Genomic DNA, 18,121 nt, shown 5'->3' on the forward strand with positions numbered 1-18,121 from the left:
CTCAGGGAATCATAGATCATAGAATTTACAGTGCAGAAGGAGGCCATTCGGCCCATCGAGTCTGCACCGGCTCTTGGAAAGAGCACCCTACCCAAGCCCACACCTCCACCCTATCCCCATAACCCAGTAACCCCACCCAACAATAAGGGCAATTTTGGACACTAAGGGCAATTTATCACGGTCAATCCACCTAACCCGCACATCTTTGGACTGTGGGAGGAAACCGGAGCACCCGGGGGAAACCCACGCACACACGGGGAGGATGTGCAGACTCCGCACAGACAGTGACCCAAGCCGGAATCGAACCTGGGACCCTGGCTCTGTGAAGCAATTGTGCTATCCACAATGCTACCGTGCTGCCCTAAAGTATGATGTGGAGATGCCGGCGTTGGACTGGGTGGGCACAGTAAGAAGTCTTACAAAACCAGGTTAAAGTCCAACAGGTTTGTTTCAAATCACTAGCTTTCGGAGCATGTTTCAGGCCACATTTGGAGTAATGTGTGCAGTTCTGGTCGCCTCATTTTAGGAAGGATGTGGAAGTTTTGGAAAAGGTGCAAAGGAGATTTACCAGGATGTTGCCTGGAATGGAGAGAAGGTCTTACGAGGAAGAAGGATGAGGGGCGACTTGATAGAGGTTTATAAGATGATCAGGGGAATAGATAGAGTAGACAGTCAGAGACTTTTTCCCCGGGTGGAACAAACCATTACAAGGGGACATAAATTTAAGGTGAAAGGTGGAAGATATAGGGGGGATGTCAGAGGTAGGTTCTTTACCCAGAGAGTAGTGGGGGCATGGAATGCACTGCCTGTGGAAGTAGTTGAGTCGGAAACATTAGGGACCTTCAAGCGGCTATTGGATAGGTACATGGATTATGATAGAATGATAAGAGAGTAGATTAATTTGTTCTTAATCTAGGACAAATGTTCGGCACAACATCGTGGGCCGAAGGGCCTGTTCTGTGCTGTATTTTCTATGTTCTGTGCTCTATACTCAGAGTAGGTGAGGCTTTCGGTGGCTGAGGATAAATATTTGAGAATCTCTGAGAAAAGATCGTCTTTCTCCCCAAATCAAATAGCCTCACTTGTTGTTGCGCCTGAAATCGCCAAAATAAAAACGATACGATTAAATCCCCAATATAAAATAGGAAACAGGTAAGGAGGTAAAAACAGTTAATACATCACAGAGAGGAAATTTCAAAAGAGAAGTTAATGAACATTTCAAAAAAGTCCTGTTTACTGAGTGAGATGGATTATTACCTGAAGAAGAGGAGCTGCTTCTCTTGTTTATGTTGGCGCAAGAAAGTGACTAATTGGTTAAACTTCTGATCTGCTCGACATGTCTGAGTAGAAAACACCAGAAAAATTAATAATAAACACGTCACAGACAACAGGAGTTGTATCAGAGTCAGACACAGACAGCAGGAGCTGTATCAGAGTCAGACACACAGACAGCAGGAGCTGTATCAGAGTCAGACACAGACAGCAGGAGCTGTATCAGAGTCAGACACACAGACAGCAGGAGCTGTATGAGAGTCAGACACACAGACAGTAGGAGCTGTATCAGGGTCAGACACACAGACAGCAGGAGCTGTATCATGGTCAGACACACAGACAGCAGGAGCTGTATCAGATTCAGACACAGACAGCAGGAGCTGTATCAGAGTCAGACACACAGACAGCAGGAGCTGTATCAGAGTCAGACACAGACAGCAGGAGCTGTATCAGAGTCAGACACACAGACAGCAGGAGCTGTATCAGAGTCAGACACACAGACAGCAGGAGCTGTATCAGGGTCAGACACACAGACAGCAGGAGCTGTATCATGGTCAGACACACAGACAGCAGGAGCTGTATCATGGTCAGACACACAGACAGCAGGAGCTGTATCAGATTCAGACACAGACAGCAGGAGCTGTATCAGAGTCAGACACACAGACAGCAGGAGCTGTATCAGAGTCAGACACAGACAGCAGGAGCTGTATCAGAGTCAGACACACAGACAGCAGGAGCTGTATCAGAGTCAGACACACAGACAGCAGGAGCTGTATCAGGGTCAGACACACAGACAGCAGGAGCTGTATCATGGTCAGACACACAGACAGCAGGAGCTGTATCAGAGTCAGACACAGACAGCAGGAGCTGTATCAGAGTCAGACACACAGCCAGCAGGAGCTGTATCAGACTCAGACAGCAGGAGCTGTATCAGAGTCAACACAGAGACAGCAGGAGCTGTATCAGAGTCAGACACACAGACAGCAGGAGCTGTATCAGGGTCAGACACACAGACAGCAGGAGCTGTATCAGATTCAGACACACAGACAGCAGGAGCTGTATCAGAGTCAGACACAGACAGCAGGAGCTGTATCAGAGTCAGACACACAGGCAGCAGGAGCTGTATCAGAGTCAGACACAGACAGCAGGAGCTGTATCAGAGTCAGACACACAGACAGCAGGAGCTGTATCAGATTCAGACACACAGACAGCAGGAGCTGTATCAGACTCAGACACAGACAGCAGGAGCTGTATCAGAGTCAGACACACAGACAGCAGGAGCTGTATCAGAGTCAGACACACAGACAGCAGGAGCTGTATCAGAGTCAGACACACAGACAGCAGGAGCTGTATCAGAGTCAGACACAGACAGCAGGAGCTGTATCAGAGTCAGACACACAGACAGCAGGAGCTGTATCAGAGTCAGACACACAGACAGCAGGAGCTGTATCAGAGTCAGACACACAGACAGCAGGAGCTGTATCAGAGTCCGACACACAGACAGCAGGAGCTGTATCAGAGTCCGACACACAGACAGCAGGAGCTGTATCAGGATCAGACACACAGACAGCAGGAGCTGTATCAGAGTCAGACACAGACAGCAGGAGCTGTATCAGAGTCAGACACACAGGCAGCAGGAGCTGTATCAGAGTCAGACACAGACAGCAGGAGCTGTATCAGAGTCAGACACACAGACAGCAGGAGCTGTATCAGATTCAGACACACAGACAGCAGGAGCTGTATCAGACTCAGACACAGACAGCAGGAGCTGTATCAGAGCCAGACACACAGACAGCAGGAGCTGTATCAGAGTCAGACACACAGACAGCAGGAGCTGTATCAGAGTCAGACACACAGACAGCAGGAGCTGTATCAGAGTCAGACACAGACAGCAGGAGCTGTATCAGAGTCAGACACACAGACAGCAGGAGCTGTATCAGAGTCAGACACACAGACAGCAGGAGCTGTATCAGAGTCAGACACACAGACAGCAGGAGCTGTATCAGAGTCCGACACACAGACAGCAGGAGCTGTATCAGAGTCCGACACACAGACAGCAGGAGCTGTATCAGGATCAGACACACAGACAGCAGGAGCTGTATCAGAGTCAGACACAGACAGCAGGAGCTGTATCAGAGTCATACACACAGACAGCAGGAGCTGTATCAGAGTCAGACACACAGACAGCAGGAGCTGTATCAGGATCAGACACAGACAGTAGGAGCTGTATCAGAGTCAGACACACAGACAGCAGGAGCTGTATCAGGGTCAGACACACAGACAGCAGGAGCTGTATCAGAGTCAGACACACAGACAGCAGGAGCTGTATCAGAGTCAGACACACAGACAGCAGGAGCTGTATCAGGGTCAGACACACAGACAGCAGGAGCTCTATCAGGGTCAGACACACAGACAGCAGGAGCTGTATCAGGGTCAGACACACAGACAGCAGGAGCTGTATCAGGATCAGACACACAGACAGCAGGAGCTGTATCAGGGTCAGACACAGACAGCAGGAGCTGTATCAGAGTCAGACACAGACAGCAGGAGCTGTATCAGAGTCAGACACACAGACAGCAGGATCTGTATCAGAGTCAGACACACCGACAGCAGGAGCTGTATCAGAGTCAGACACACAGACAGCAGGAGCTGTATCAGAGTCAGACACAGATAGCAGGAGCTGTATCAGAGTCAGACACACAGACAGCAGGAGCTCTATCAGAGTCAGACACAGACAGCAGGAGCTGTATCAGAGTCAGACACACAGACAGCAGGAGCTGTATCAGAGTCAGACACAGACAGCAGGAGCTGTATCAGAGTCAGACACACAGACAGCAGGAGCTGTATCAGGGTCAGACACAGACAGCAGGAGCTGTATCAGAGTCAGACACACAGACAGCAGGAGCTGTATCAGGATCAGACACACAGATAGCAGGAGCTGTATCAGAGTCAGACACAGACAGCAGGAACTGTATCAGAGTCAGACACAGACAGCAGGAGCTGTATCAGAGTCAGACACACAGACAGCAGGAGCTGTATCGGAGTCAGACACAGACAGCAGGTGCTGTATCAGAGTCAGACACACAGACAGCAGGAGCTGTATCAGAGTCAGACACACAGACAGCAGGAGCTGTATCAGGGTCAGACACACAGACAGCAGGAGCTGTATGAGAGTCAGACACACAGACAGCAGGAACTGTATCAGGGTCAGACACACAGACAGCAGGAGCTGTATCAGAGTCAGACACAGACAGCAGGAGCTGTATCAGGGTCAGACACACAGACAGCAGGAGCTGTATCAGAGTCAGACACAGACAGCAGGAACTGTATCAGAGTCAGACACACAGACAGCAGGAGCTGTATCAGAGTCAGACACACAGACAGCAGGAGCTGTATCAGAGTCAGACACACAGACAGCAGGAGCTGTATCAGAGTCAGACACACAGACAGCAGGAGCTGTATCAGGGTCAGACACACAGACAGCAGGAGCTGTATCAGAGCCAGACACAGACAGCAGGAGCTGTATCAGGGTCAGACACACAGACAGCAGGAGCTGTATCAGAGTCAGACACACAGACAGCAGGAGCTGTATCAGAGTCAGACACAGACAGCAGGAGCTGTATCAGAGTCAGACACACCGACAGCAGTAGCTGTATCAGAGTCAGACACACAGACAGCAGGAGCTGTATCAGAGTCAGACACAGACAGCAGGAGCTGTATCAGAGTCAGACACAGACAGCAGGAGCTGTATCAGAGTCAGACACACAGACAGCAGGAGCTGTATCAGAGTCAGACACACAGACAGCAGGAGCTGTATCAGAGCCAGACACAGACAGCAGGAGCTGTATCAGAGTCAGACACACAGACAGCAGGAGCTGTATCAGAGTCAGACACACAGACAGCAGGAGCTGTATCAGGGTCAGACACACAGACAGCAGGAGCTGTATCAGAGTCAGACACAGACAGCAGGAACTGTATCAGAGTCAGACACAGACAGCAGGAGCTGTATCAGAGTCAGAGACACAGACAGCAGGAGCTGTATCGGAGTCAGACACAGACAGCAGGAGCTGTATCAGAGTCAGACACACAGACAGCAGGAGCTGTATCAGAGTCAGACACACAGACAGCAGGAGCTGTATCAGGGTCAGACACACAGACAGCAGGAGCTGTATCAGAGTCAGACACAGACAGCAGGAGCTGTATCAGGGTCAGACACACAGACAGCAGGAGCTGTATCAGAGTCAGACACACAGGCAGCAGGAGCTGTATCAGAGTCAGGCACAGACAGCAGGAGCTGTATCAGGGTCAGACACACAGACAGCAGGAGCTGTATCAGAGTCAGACACACAGACAGCAGGAGCTGTATCAGAGTCAGACACACAGACAGCAGGAGCTGTATCAGAGTCAGACACACAGACAGCAGGAGCTGTATCAGGGTCAGACACACAGACAGCAGGAGCTGTATCAGAGCCAGACACACAGACAGCAGGAGCTGTATCAGAGTCAGACACACAGACAGCAGGAGCTGTATCAGAGTCAGACACACAGACAGCAGGAGCTGTATCAGAGTCATACACACAGACAGCAGGAGCTGTATCAGAGTCAGACACACAGACAGCAGGAGCTGTATCAGAGTCAGACACACAGACAGCAGGAGCTGTATCAGGGTCAGACACAGACTGCAGGAGCTGTATCAGGGTCAGACACACAGACAGCAGGAGCTGTATCAGAGTCAGACACACAGACAGCAGGAGCTGTATCAGAGTCAGACACACAGACAGCAGGAGCTGTATCAGGGTCAGACACACAGACAGCAGGAGCTGTATCAGAGCCAGACACACAGACAGCAGGAGCTGTATCAGAGTCAGACACACAGACAGCAGGAGCTGTATCAGAGTCAGACACACAGACAGCAGGAGCTGTATCAGAGTCATACACACAGACAGCAGGAGCTGTATCAGAGTCAGACACACAGACAGCAGGAGCTGTATCAGAGTCAGACACACAGACAGCAGGAGCTGTATCAGGGTCAGACACAGACTGCAGGAGCTGTATCAGGGTCAGACACACAGACAGCAGGAGCTGTATCAGAGTCAGACACACAGACAGCAGGAACTGTATCAGAGTTAGACACACAGACAGCGGGAGCTGTATCAGGGTCAGACACACAGACAGCAGGAACTGTATCTGAGTCAGACACACAGACAGCAGGAGCTGTATCAGGGTCAGACACACAGACAGCAGGAGCTGTATCAGAGTCAGACACACAGACAGCAGGAGCTGTATCAGAGTCAGACACACAGGCAGCAGGAGCTGTATCAGGGTCAGACACACAGACAGCAGGAGCTGTATCAGATTCAGACACACAGACAGCAGGAGCTGTATCAGAGTCAGACACAGACAGCAGGATCTGTATCAGAGTCAGACACACAGACAGCAGGAGCTGTATCAGATTCAGACACACAGACAGCAGGAGCTGTATCAGAGTCAGACACAGACAGCAGGAGCTGTATCAGAGTCAGACACACAGACAGCAGGAGCTGTATCAGAGTCAGACACACAGACAGCAGGAGCTGTATCAGAGTCAGACACAGACAGCAGGAGCTGTATCAGAGTCAGACACAGACAGCAGGAGCTGTATCAGAGTCAGACACAGACAGCAGGAGCTGTATCAGAGTCAGACACACAGACAGCAGGAGCTGTATCAGGGTCAGACACACAGACAACAGGAGCTGTATCAGAGTCAGACACACAGACAGCAGGAACTGTATCAGAGTCAGACACACAGACAGCAGGAGCTGTATCAGAGTCAGACACACAGACAGCAGGAGCTGTATCAGAGTCAGACACACAGACAACAGGAGCTGTATCAGAGTCAGACACAGACAGCAGGAGCTGTATCAGGGTCAGACACACAGACAGCAGGAGCTGTATCATGGTCAGACACACAGACAGCAGGAGCTGTATCATGGTCAGACACACAGACAGCAGGAGCTGTATCAGATTCAGACACAGACAGCAGGAGCTGTATCAGAGTCAGACACACAGACAGCAGGAGCTGTATCAGAGTCAGACACAGACAGCAGGAGCTGTATCAGAGTCAGACACACAGACAGCAGGAGCTGTATCAGAGTCAGACACACAGACAGCAGGAGCTGTATCAGGGTCAGACACACAGACAGCAGGAGCTGTATCATGGTCAGACACACAGACAGCAGGAGCTGTATCAGAGTCAGACACAGACAGCAGGAGCTGTATCAGAGTCAGACACACAGCCAGCAGGAGCTGTATCAGACTCAGACAGCAGGAGCTGTATCAGAGTCAGACACAGAGACAGCAGGAGCTGTATCAGAGTCAGACACACAGACAGCAGGAGCTGTATCAGGGTCAGACACACAGACAGCAGGAGCTGTATCAGATTCAGACACACAGACAGCAGGAGCTGTATCAGAGTCAGACACAGGCAGCAGGAGCTGTATCAGAGTCAGACACACAGGCAGGAGCTGTATCAGAGTCAGACACAGACAGCAGGAGCTGTATCAGAGTCAGACACACAGACAGCAGGAGCTGTATCAGATTCAGACACACAGACAGCAGGAGCTGTATCAGACTCAGACACACAGACAGCAGGAGCTGTATCAGAGTCAGACACAGACAGCAGGAGCTGTATCAGGGTCAGACACACAGACAGCAGGAGCTGTATCAGATTCAGACACACAGACAGCAGGAGCTGTATCAGAGTCAGACACAGACAGCAGGAGCTGTATCAGAGTCAGACACACAGACAGCAGGAGCTGTATCAGAGCCAGACACACAGACAGCAGGAGCTGTATCAGAGTCAGACACACAGACAGCAGGAGCTGTATCAGAGTCAGACACACAGACAGCAGGAGCTGTATCAGAGTCATACACACAGACAGCAGGAGCTGTATCAGAGTCAGACACACAGACAGCAGGAGCTGTATCAGGGTCAGACACAGACAGCAGGAGCTGTATCAGGGTCAGACACACAGACAGCAGGAGCTGTATCAGAGTCAGACACACAAGACAGCAGGAGCTGTATCAGGGTCAGACACACAGACAGCAGGAGCTGTATCAGATTCAGACACACAGACAGCAGGAGCTGTATCAGAGTCAGACACAGACAGCAGGAGCTGTATCAGGGTCAGACACACAGACAGCAGGAGCTGTATCAGAGCCAGACACACAGACAGCAGGAGCTGTATCAGAGTCAGACACACAGACAGCAGGAGCTGTATCAGAGTCAGACACACAGACAGCAGGAGCTGTATCAGAGTCATACACACAGACAGCAGGAGCTGTATCAGAGTCAGACACACAGACAGCAGGAGCTGTATCAGGGTCAGACACAGACAGCAGGAGCTGTATCAGGGTCAGACACACAGACAGCAGGAGCTGTATCAGAGTCAGACACACAGACAGCAGGAACTGTATCAGAGTCAGACACACAGACAGCGGGAGCTGTATCAGGGTCAGACACACAGACAGCAGGAGCTGTATCAGAGTCAGACACACAGACAGCAGGAGCTGTATCAGGGTCAGACACACAGACAGCAGGAGCTGTATCAGAGTCAGACACACAGACAGCAGGAGCTGTATCAGAGTCAGACACACAGGCAGCAGGAGCTGTATCAGGGTCAGACACACAGACAGCAGGAGCTGTATCAGATTCAGACACACAGACAGCAGGAGCTGTATCAGAGTCAGACACAGACAGCAGGATCTGTATCAGAGTCAGACACACAGACAGCAGGAGCTGTATCAGATTCAGACACACAGACAGCAGGAGCTGTATCAGAGTCAGACACACAGACAGCAGGAGCTGTATCAGATTCAGACACACAGACAGCAGGAGCTGTATCAGAGTCAGACACAGACAGCAGGAGCTGTATCAGAGTCAGACACACAGACAGCAGGAGCTGTATCAGAGTCAGACACAGACAGCAGGAGCTGTATCAGAGTCAGACACAGACAGCAGGAGCTGTATCAGAGTCAGACACACAGACAGCAGGAGCTGTATCAGAGTCAGACACACAGACAACAGGAGCTGTATCAGGGTCAGACACACAGACAGCAGGAGCTATATCAGAGTCAGACACAGACAGCAGGAGCTGTATCAGAGTCAGACACACAGACAGCAGGAGCTGTATCAGGGTCAGACACACAGACAACAGGAGCTGTATCAGAGTCAGACACAGACAGCAGGAGCTGTATCAGAGTCAGACACAGACAGCAGGAGCTGTATCAGAGTCAGACACACAGACAACAGGAGCTGTATCAGAGTCAGACACACAGACAGCAGGAGCTGTATCAGAGTCAGACACACAGACAGCAGGAGCTGTATCAGAGTCAGACACACAGACAGCAGGAGCTGTATCAGAGTCAGACACAGACAGCAGGAGCTGTATCAGAGTCAGACACACAGACAGCAGGAGCTGTATCAGGGTCAGACACACAGACAACAGGAGCTGTATCAGAGTCAGACACAGACAGCAGGAGCTGTATCAGGGTCAGACACACAGACAGCAGGAGCTGTATCAGGGTCAGACACACAGACAGCAGGAGCTGTATCAGAGTCAGACACAGACAGCAGGAGCTGTATCAGAGTCAGACACAGACAGCAGGAGCTGTATCAGGGTCAGACACACAGACAGCAGGAGCTGTATCAGGGTCAGACACACAGACAACAGGAGCTGTATCAGAGTTAGACACAGACAGCAGGAGCTGTATCAGGGTCAGACACACAGACAGCAGGAGCTGTATCAGGGTCAGACACACAGACAGCAGGAGCTGTATCAGAGTCAGACACAGACAGCAGGAGCTGTATCAGAGTCAGACACAGACAGCAGGAGCTGTATCAGAGTCAGACACACAGACAGCAGGAGCTGTATCAGAGTCAGACACAGACAGCAGGAGCTGTATCAGAGTCAGGCACAGACAGCAGGAGCTGTATCAGGGTCAGACACACAGACAGCAGGAGCTGTATCAGAGTCAGACACACAGACAGCAGGAGCTGTATCAGAGTCAGACACACAGACAGCAGGAGCTGTATCAGAGTCAGACACAGAGACAGCAGGAGCTGTATCAGAGTCAGACACACAGACAGCAGGAGCTGTATCAGAGTCAGACACACAGACAGCAGGAGCTGTATCAGAGTCAGACACACAGACAGCTGGAGCTGTATCAGAGTCAGACACACAGACAGCAGGAGCTGTATCAGAGTCAGACCGACTGTCCGGTGTGACTGACTCTGGTCGGGGACCGGCCGAATGTCCAGGCTGACTGACTCTTATCAAGCTGCTCTTGCCCACTTTGCTGTACAGGAAGCAATTTACACACCCTGAAATCTTACCATGTAAAAGTTGCGCAGTCGGACTGGAGTTTTTTGTGTATTGTCTGCCGCCACTCCCTTCTCCTTGACACTGATGCGAACAGGGTTACGGAGACCTGCGCGGATCAAGCTCTCCACATCTTGTGTCTGTGTAGCTGAGAAGAGACCTGTTCTCCGCTGTTTTGGCAAAAATCCCAGGATAGTGTTCAGGCTGCAGAGTTAGAACGGAAAAGACACTTGGGTTTGAAACAAAGAAAAGTACAGCACAGGAACAGTCCCTTCGGCCCTCCAAGCCTGTGCTGACCATGCTGCCCGTCTAAACTAAAATCTTCTACACTTCCGGGGTCCGTATCCCTCTATTCCCATCCTATTCATGTATTTGTCAAGATGCCCCTTAAATGTCACTATCGTCCCTGCTTCCACCACCTCCTCCGGCAGCGAGTTCCAGGCACCCACTACCCTCTGTGTAAAAAACTTGCCTCGTACATCTACTCTAAACCTTGCCCCTCTCACCTTAAACCTATGCCCCCTAGTAATTGACTCTTCCAGACAAAATGTTTGTCACAGTACAGCCGTAGTAATTAGTGATATTAGCGTACAACCTTTCATCAGAAATTCATAGATTAATACAGTTTAGGAGGCCACGTGGCCCCTCATGTCTGTACTAGCTCTCTGAAAGAGCTACCCAATTAATCCCACTCCTCTGCTCTTTTTCCACTGACCTGCAATTTGTTTCCCTTCCAATATTCACCCAATTCCCTTTTGAACATTACAAATTAATCTGCTTCCGTGGCCCTTTCAGGCCCTTATTCACGGGCTAACACATACATAATGTTGGCCATTCAGCCCCTCCAGCCTGCTCCACGTAAGATCATTGCTAATAACCTATCCCTGCCTTGCTCACCATAGTCTCTGCAGCCTCTGTCGTAAACATACTCAAATACTCGACTCCCAAAGACTCCAGACCCCCCCGAGTCACATCTCCGTTTTAAATGGACGACCCCTTATTTTCTAAGTGACCCCGGGCCGTCCTCAGTCACAAGTCAGCACAAGCACTTTCAAGTTTCATTTTCACAATTTTAATCGGTTAGAATTTTTACCGATAAACAAACAGGTGGTGGGTGCTGGGAAATTAAATCGTCGAGTACTTATATAATTACAAAATGCTGAACTGAAACGTTCCTGTTCTTTTCCGCTTTCAAACTGCTGCTATTACAAGGAAAACGGGAAACTAGTTTAGAAGACAACCCGTCTGGTTGTTGAACAGGGGGTTCACTAATTAATTCAGGAGGCTGGGACCTTGGTTACCACAGCAACACACAGGATTGTGTATCCGTGCGTCATGCATTGACCTAATAGCTTTCTACACGAGACGTACTGTCTAAGCTATAGACTGGAATATTGACATGTTTACCATGAATGGGCTCACGGTAACACTGCCCACGGTGACGCTGCCCACGGTGACGCTGCCCACGGTGACGCTGCCCACGGTGACGCTGCCCACGGTGACGCTGCCCACGGTAACACTGCCCACGGTGACGCTGCCCACGGTGACACTGCCCACGGTGACGCTGCCCACGGTGACACTGCCCACGGTGACACTGCCCACGGTGACACTGCCCACGGTGACACTGCCCACAGCGACGTTGCCCACGGTAACACTGCCCACGGTGACGTTGCCCACGGTAACACTGCCCACGGCGACGTTGCCCACGGTAACACTGCCCACGGCGACGTTGCCCACGGTGACGCTGCCCACGGTGACGCTGCCCACGGTGACGTTGCCCACGGTAACACTGCCCACAGCGACGTTGCCCACGGTAACACTGCCCACGGCGACGTTGCCCACGGCGACGTTGCCCACGGTGACACTGCCCACGGTGACACTGCCCACGGTGACGCTGCCCACGGTGACGCTGCCCACGGTGACACTGCCCACAGCGACGTTGCCCACGGTAACACTGCCCACGGCGACGTTGCCCACGGTAACACTGCCCACGGTGACGTTGCCCACGGTAACACTGCCCACGGTGACGCTGCCCACGGTAACACTGCCCACGGTGACGTTGCCCACGGTAACACTGCCCACGGTGACGTTGCCCACGGTAACACTGCCCACGGTGACGCTGCCCACGGCGACGTTGCCCACGGCGACGTTGCCCACGGTAACACTGCCCACGGTGACGTTGCCCACGGTAACACTGCCCACGGTGACGCTGCCCACGGTAACGCTGCCCACGGTGACGTTGCCCACGGTGACGTTGCCCACGGTGACGCTGCCCACGGCGACGTTGCCCACGGCGACGTTGCCCACGGTAACACTGCCCACGGTGACGCTGCCCACGGTGACGCTGCCCACGGCGACGTTGCCCACGGCAACGCTGCCCACGGTGACGCTGCCCACGGTAACGCTGCCCACGGTGACGCTGCCCACGGTGACGCTGCCCACGGTGACGCTGCCCACGGTGACACTGCCCACGGTGACACTGCCCACGGTGACGCTGCCCACGGTGACACTGCCCACGGTGACACTGCCCACGGTGACACTGCCCACGGTGACACTGCCCACGGTGACACTGCCCACGGTGACACTGCCCACGGTGACACTGCCCACGGTGACACTGCCCACGGTGACACTGCCCACAGCGACGTTGCCCACGGTAACACTGCCCACGGTGACGTTGCCCACGGTAACACTGCCCACGGTGACGCTGCCCACGGTAACGCTGCCCACGGTGACGCTGCCCACGGTAACACTGCCCACAGCGACGTTGCCCACGGCAACACTGCCCACGGTAACATTGTACTAACACTCAAATTCAGAACTCAAATTCAAAATGCTGCTGTCTGATTTGACAGCTGATAGTTACAACATGAAGATCTGATTAGACCGTTCACCATCACCAATGCATTTACATATTCAGAGAATCTCTTTGTTCTATTGTTTTAAAATTGCAAAAGATCAATTAAAAAGAACTGCCAGGTTTTAGGCCTGTGAACTTTACATAGTAGAAACTTAGCTGTGGATATCAGCCGTGGCTCCAGGTTAGCTCCCTGGTGTGGGGTCAGGAGGTTGTGGGGTCAGGAGGCTGTGGGTTCACGCTCCACCCGAGACGCTGAGGGAATGCTACATTGTCAGATGAGCCATCTTTAAACTGCCTGATAGAAATATTTTTACATATCCCACAGCGCTATTCTAAGAGCAAGGAAGGACAGGCATTCTCCCAGTATCTCCGTTAACATTCTCCAGAACCAACACCACAAACAGTTCTTGGACCATGTCTATGGAATCTTGCTGTGCCCAACTTGATTATCGCATTTCTAATAATAATCTTTATTATTGTCACAAGTAGGCTTACATTAACACTGCAATGAAGTTACTGTGAAAAGCCCCTAGTCGCCACATTCCGGCGCCTGTTCGGGTACAAAGGGAGAATTCAGAATGTCCAATTCACCTAACAGCCCGTCTTTCAGGACTTGTGGGAGGAAACCGGAGCACCCGGAGGAAACCCACGCAGAGAGAACGTGCAGACTCCGCACAGACAGTGACCCAAGCCGGGAATCGAACCTGGGATCCTGGAGCTGTGAAGCAACAGTGCTAACCACTGTGCTATGCCACCCTATAATTTACAAAAGAACGCCACTTCAAAACAAAAATGACTTTATTGCTTTTGGGAAGTCCCAAAGGTGCTATTTCAATGTGAGTTCTGCTGACGATCCATTGTCTGCCGAGCCCATTATCCATGACAATGACACAAAATGGGGCCACGGTATGGGGGTAACAGAAAAGTTCTCTTTTTAAAAATAAATTTAGAATACCCAATTATTATTTTTCCAATTAAGGGGCAATTTAGCGTGGCCAATCCACCTACTCGGCACATTTTTAGGCGGTGGGGGTGAAACCCACACAGGCACTGGGAGAATGTGCAAACTCCACACAGACAGTGACCCAGAGCCGGGATCGAGCCTGGGACCCCAGTGCTAACCACTGCGCCGCCCCTGGAAAGTTATTATTTTGATCTAAATGACTGATATTTTCAATTGGCCAGTGAAGTTTAAAAGTGAATGGTTCAGCCTTCCCAGCGCCTGGGCATGGGAAAGGGTTTGGGAAAAGCAGGATACATTTCCCAGAAGCTGCATTAAAACAAACAGCCAAGGGAAGCCCTCTCACCAGTGACCCCCCCAAAACGTAACTGTTTTTACAGAGTCACTAATCCCTGGCCGATGATGCTGCTGCCGTGTTACCTTGCTTCAAATCCCATCTCCAGAAGCCTGTCCGCTTCATCCAGCACCAAGACTTCCAAAGTCTTCACACAGCTGGGTAAATCCAGGCCATCAGACTGCCGTCTGAACATGTCGACTAACCGCCCAGGAGTCCCCACAATGATGTTCCCTCTGTGAAAAAGACACACTTATCAAACCTGTAATCACTTCTGTTCAAATTCAAGTGCATTCTGGGGCGTATCCAGTTATCCCATCATTCAATTTTTCCAAAAAGGCAGCAGGCAGTAAAACTCTCGCCCGAATCAGAAAGCCTCACGCCACAGAATCCAGGCTAACACCTCCTGTGCAGCATTGAGGGAGCGCCGAGCATTAAAACAAGGCCCCATCTGCTCTCTTGGGAGGGCATAAAAGATCCAACTTCATGTGTGTTTGGGGCAAATACAGAAAGCAGATCTAGAAAGAGGGTTGCTGGGGACCGTGGAGCTGTTACTTTCTCACTGCTAACCGCCTTAAATGATTTGGTTGGTAACCAGCCTGGCTGATCTCATTCTGGACACTGGGGAGACAAAAATAAATCAGCAATTTCCTTTCCATTTCCTAACATTATTCTGGCAATGACATGGATACGGGCACGGATCGAACACACACTCAGCTGTGATGCCCAAACAGCCTGCCGACAATCACTGTCTGGCTCACACATGAAGTGAAGCAGTGTGAACGCAGTACGGGAGCAAGACTGCAGAATAATAACCGAGCGAGAGAGAAATGGAGCAGGACAGAATCAATCAGATAAACTCCAATTATTCCAAATCCTGAATGTGCCAGAACCAGACATAACAAAGCCGAGAGTGGTTCAGATGGATCGTCAGTGAAATAAATAATGGATAAACCAACAAATTGGCAGGAAGATAGAAATGCTGAAAGACAGGAAAAGAGTCTCTGGTGCAGGCAGCTGCTGGTGAACCAACAGAAGCGGCGTCGATTCCACACTTACCCCTGCTTCAGGAATTTCTCAACATCCTCTATCGGATTGCTCCCGCCGATGAACAGGATCTGGCTGAATACAAAGTCCAACATTTATTAAGTCTGTCGAGAGAGTCCTTATCACACGGGGAATACGCGGCTAGGGGGCTGCTTTGCAAACTCACCTGAACTGTGGGAAGTGAAACGTGAAGTGTCTCAGCACCTCGTCAATCTGAATAGCGAGCTCGCGTGTCGGAGTGATAATGAGTGCCCCAACCTAAAGACAGCCGAAAAGAGGACCCATCAGCCACCAGGACTTGTTCCAACCAAATGAACAACTTCAATAAAGATTGCGGTCTCTCGCAGACAAAGGGCATGAAAACCTGGCAGGAAAATGGCGGTCACGCTGAAGAGCAGCCATGATCTCAGTGAATGGCGGAGCAGGTTCGAGGGGCCGAAAGGCCGACTCCTGCTCCTAGTTCTGATGCTCTGGGGCACGTCTCATGACCTCAGGTTGTGCGGAGGTTTTCCTACTATTTTCAAGTGTAGTCCCAGTTGCAATGTCGGAAACAAATCAGGGCTTTGTGTGTTCACCAATAGTTTGATAGAACACATCGATTTGGACACATGGTCCCGATTTGCCTCAAACGATGGCTAATTGCAGGAGTTACTAAGAATTCCCAGTCCTCGGGGAGGGGATTGCGCTGCGGGCCAACATAGTGTTCTTTCACTTCAGGCAAACCTGGGTTCAAGCACAGCTCTGACTTGGCTCCTTGGGCATGGCCTGGGCGACAGGGAGTTTGGCTCATCTGAATGAATGTTAATGCGAGAATTATGTCAACAAACAGCAGCAGGTAGGATGTACCACAGAGAGAGAGAGAGAAAGAGAGAAGGGGAGGGTTGAGAGCGATGGGTCTGAGAGAATTTTTGCAGACTGGATAGTTCGGAATTGTTGGGGGCACTCGTATCTAGTAACTAAAGAAGTTACAGAGAGGAGCTGATCTTAGGATATAATAGAACAATAGCGAACTTTGCTGATGACATCAACTGGGGAGAGGTATGGCAAACTGTGAAAGGTTGCAGGGGTGTGTGTGTGTGTGGGGGGGATATAGTTAACCTGGTCAACGGCAGCCTTGCAGCCGATAGGCTGTGCTCACATCCCTTTCCAGTGATACCAGGAGTTGCAGCAAACACATTAAAAGAACAGTAAGAAGTCTTACAACACCAGGTTAAAGTCCAACAGGTTTGTTTCAAATCACTAGCTTTTGGAGCACTGCTCCTTCCTCAGGTGAATGGAATGGAATGCACTCCGAAAGCTAGTGATTCGAAACAAACCTGTTGGACTTTAACCTGGTGTTGTCAGAATTCTTACTGTGCTCACCCCAGTCCAACGCCGGCATCATTAAAAAAAACACGTGAAGGAAAAATATAACATTTTTCTGCAATAACGTTGTGACCTCAAGACATCCTCAAATGCTTCACAGAAACGTTATTACTTTTGAAATGCATTCAATGCAGTATTGTAGGAAACACAGTATTCAATTTACACACAGCAAGATCCCAAAACCAGTAATGAGATCATGAATATGTTTTTGCCATTTGGCTGCAGAATGAATATTATTTGATTTCTCATCTGAAAGTCAGCACTTCAGACAGTGCAGCACTCCACCAGAACTAGAGTGGGAGTGTCAACGTGGATTACACGCCCATGTCCCTGGGGTGAGGATTACACCCATCACATTCAGACTCAGAGACGAGAGATTTAACAATGAGAGAAGTAATTCCTCCCATATTTCCTTCCTGCGTCGGTTTCCTCCGGGTACTGCGGTTTCCATTACAGAGACCTGGTTGAGGGAAGGGCAGGATTGGCAGCTAAACGTTCCAGGATTTAGATGTTTCAGGCGGGATAGAGGGGGATGTAAAAGGGGAGGCGGAGTTGCGCTACTTGTTCAGGAGAGTATCACAGCTATACAGCGAGAGGACACCTCAGAGGGCAGTGAGGCTATATGGGTAGAGATCAGGAATAAGAAGGGTGCAGTCACAATGTTGGGGGTATACTACAGGCCTCCCAACAGCCAGCGGGAGATAGAGGAGCAGATAGGTAGACAGATTTTGGAAAAGAGTAAAAACAACAGGGTTGTGGTGATGGGAGACTTCAACTTCCCCAATATTGACTGGGACTCACTTAGTGCCAGGGGCTTAGACGGGGCAGAGTTTGTAAGGAGCATCCAGGAGGGCTTCTTAAAACAATATGTAAACAGTCCAACTAGGGAAGGGGCGGTACTGGACCTGGTATTGGGGAATGAGCCC

At 50.8% G+C, this 18,121-nt stretch overlaps 1 protein-coding gene across 1 annotated transcript in view; it reads right to left on the reverse strand.

Moving 5' to 3' along the window:
- The window catches only part of ddx55 (DEAD (Asp-Glu-Ala-Asp) box polypeptide 55), a 65,730-nt gene that overhangs the window by 40,758 nt on the left and 6,851 nt on the right, over window positions 1-18,121 (reverse strand). Inside the window, exons 4-8 of the mRNA XM_072513220.1 lie at window positions 15,997-16,088; window positions 15,843-15,905; window positions 14,870-15,019; window positions 10,646-10,835; window positions 1,258-1,340 (exon numbers count right to left, since the gene is read on the reverse strand). Coding sequence (XP_072369321.1) covers window positions 1,258-1,340; window positions 10,646-10,835; window positions 14,870-15,019; window positions 15,843-15,905; window positions 15,997-16,088 — 578 coding nt within the window. The remainder of the gene's footprint in view (window positions 1-1,257; window positions 1,341-10,645; window positions 10,836-14,869; window positions 15,020-15,842; window positions 15,906-15,996; window positions 16,089-18,121) is intronic.

This window comes from Scyliorhinus torazame, chromosome 1 (assembly GCF_047496885.1).
Source record: "Scyliorhinus torazame isolate Kashiwa2021f chromosome 1, sScyTor2.1, whole genome shotgun sequence".
Taxonomy (NCBI): domain Eukaryota; kingdom Metazoa; phylum Chordata; class Chondrichthyes; order Carcharhiniformes; family Scyliorhinidae; genus Scyliorhinus; species Scyliorhinus torazame.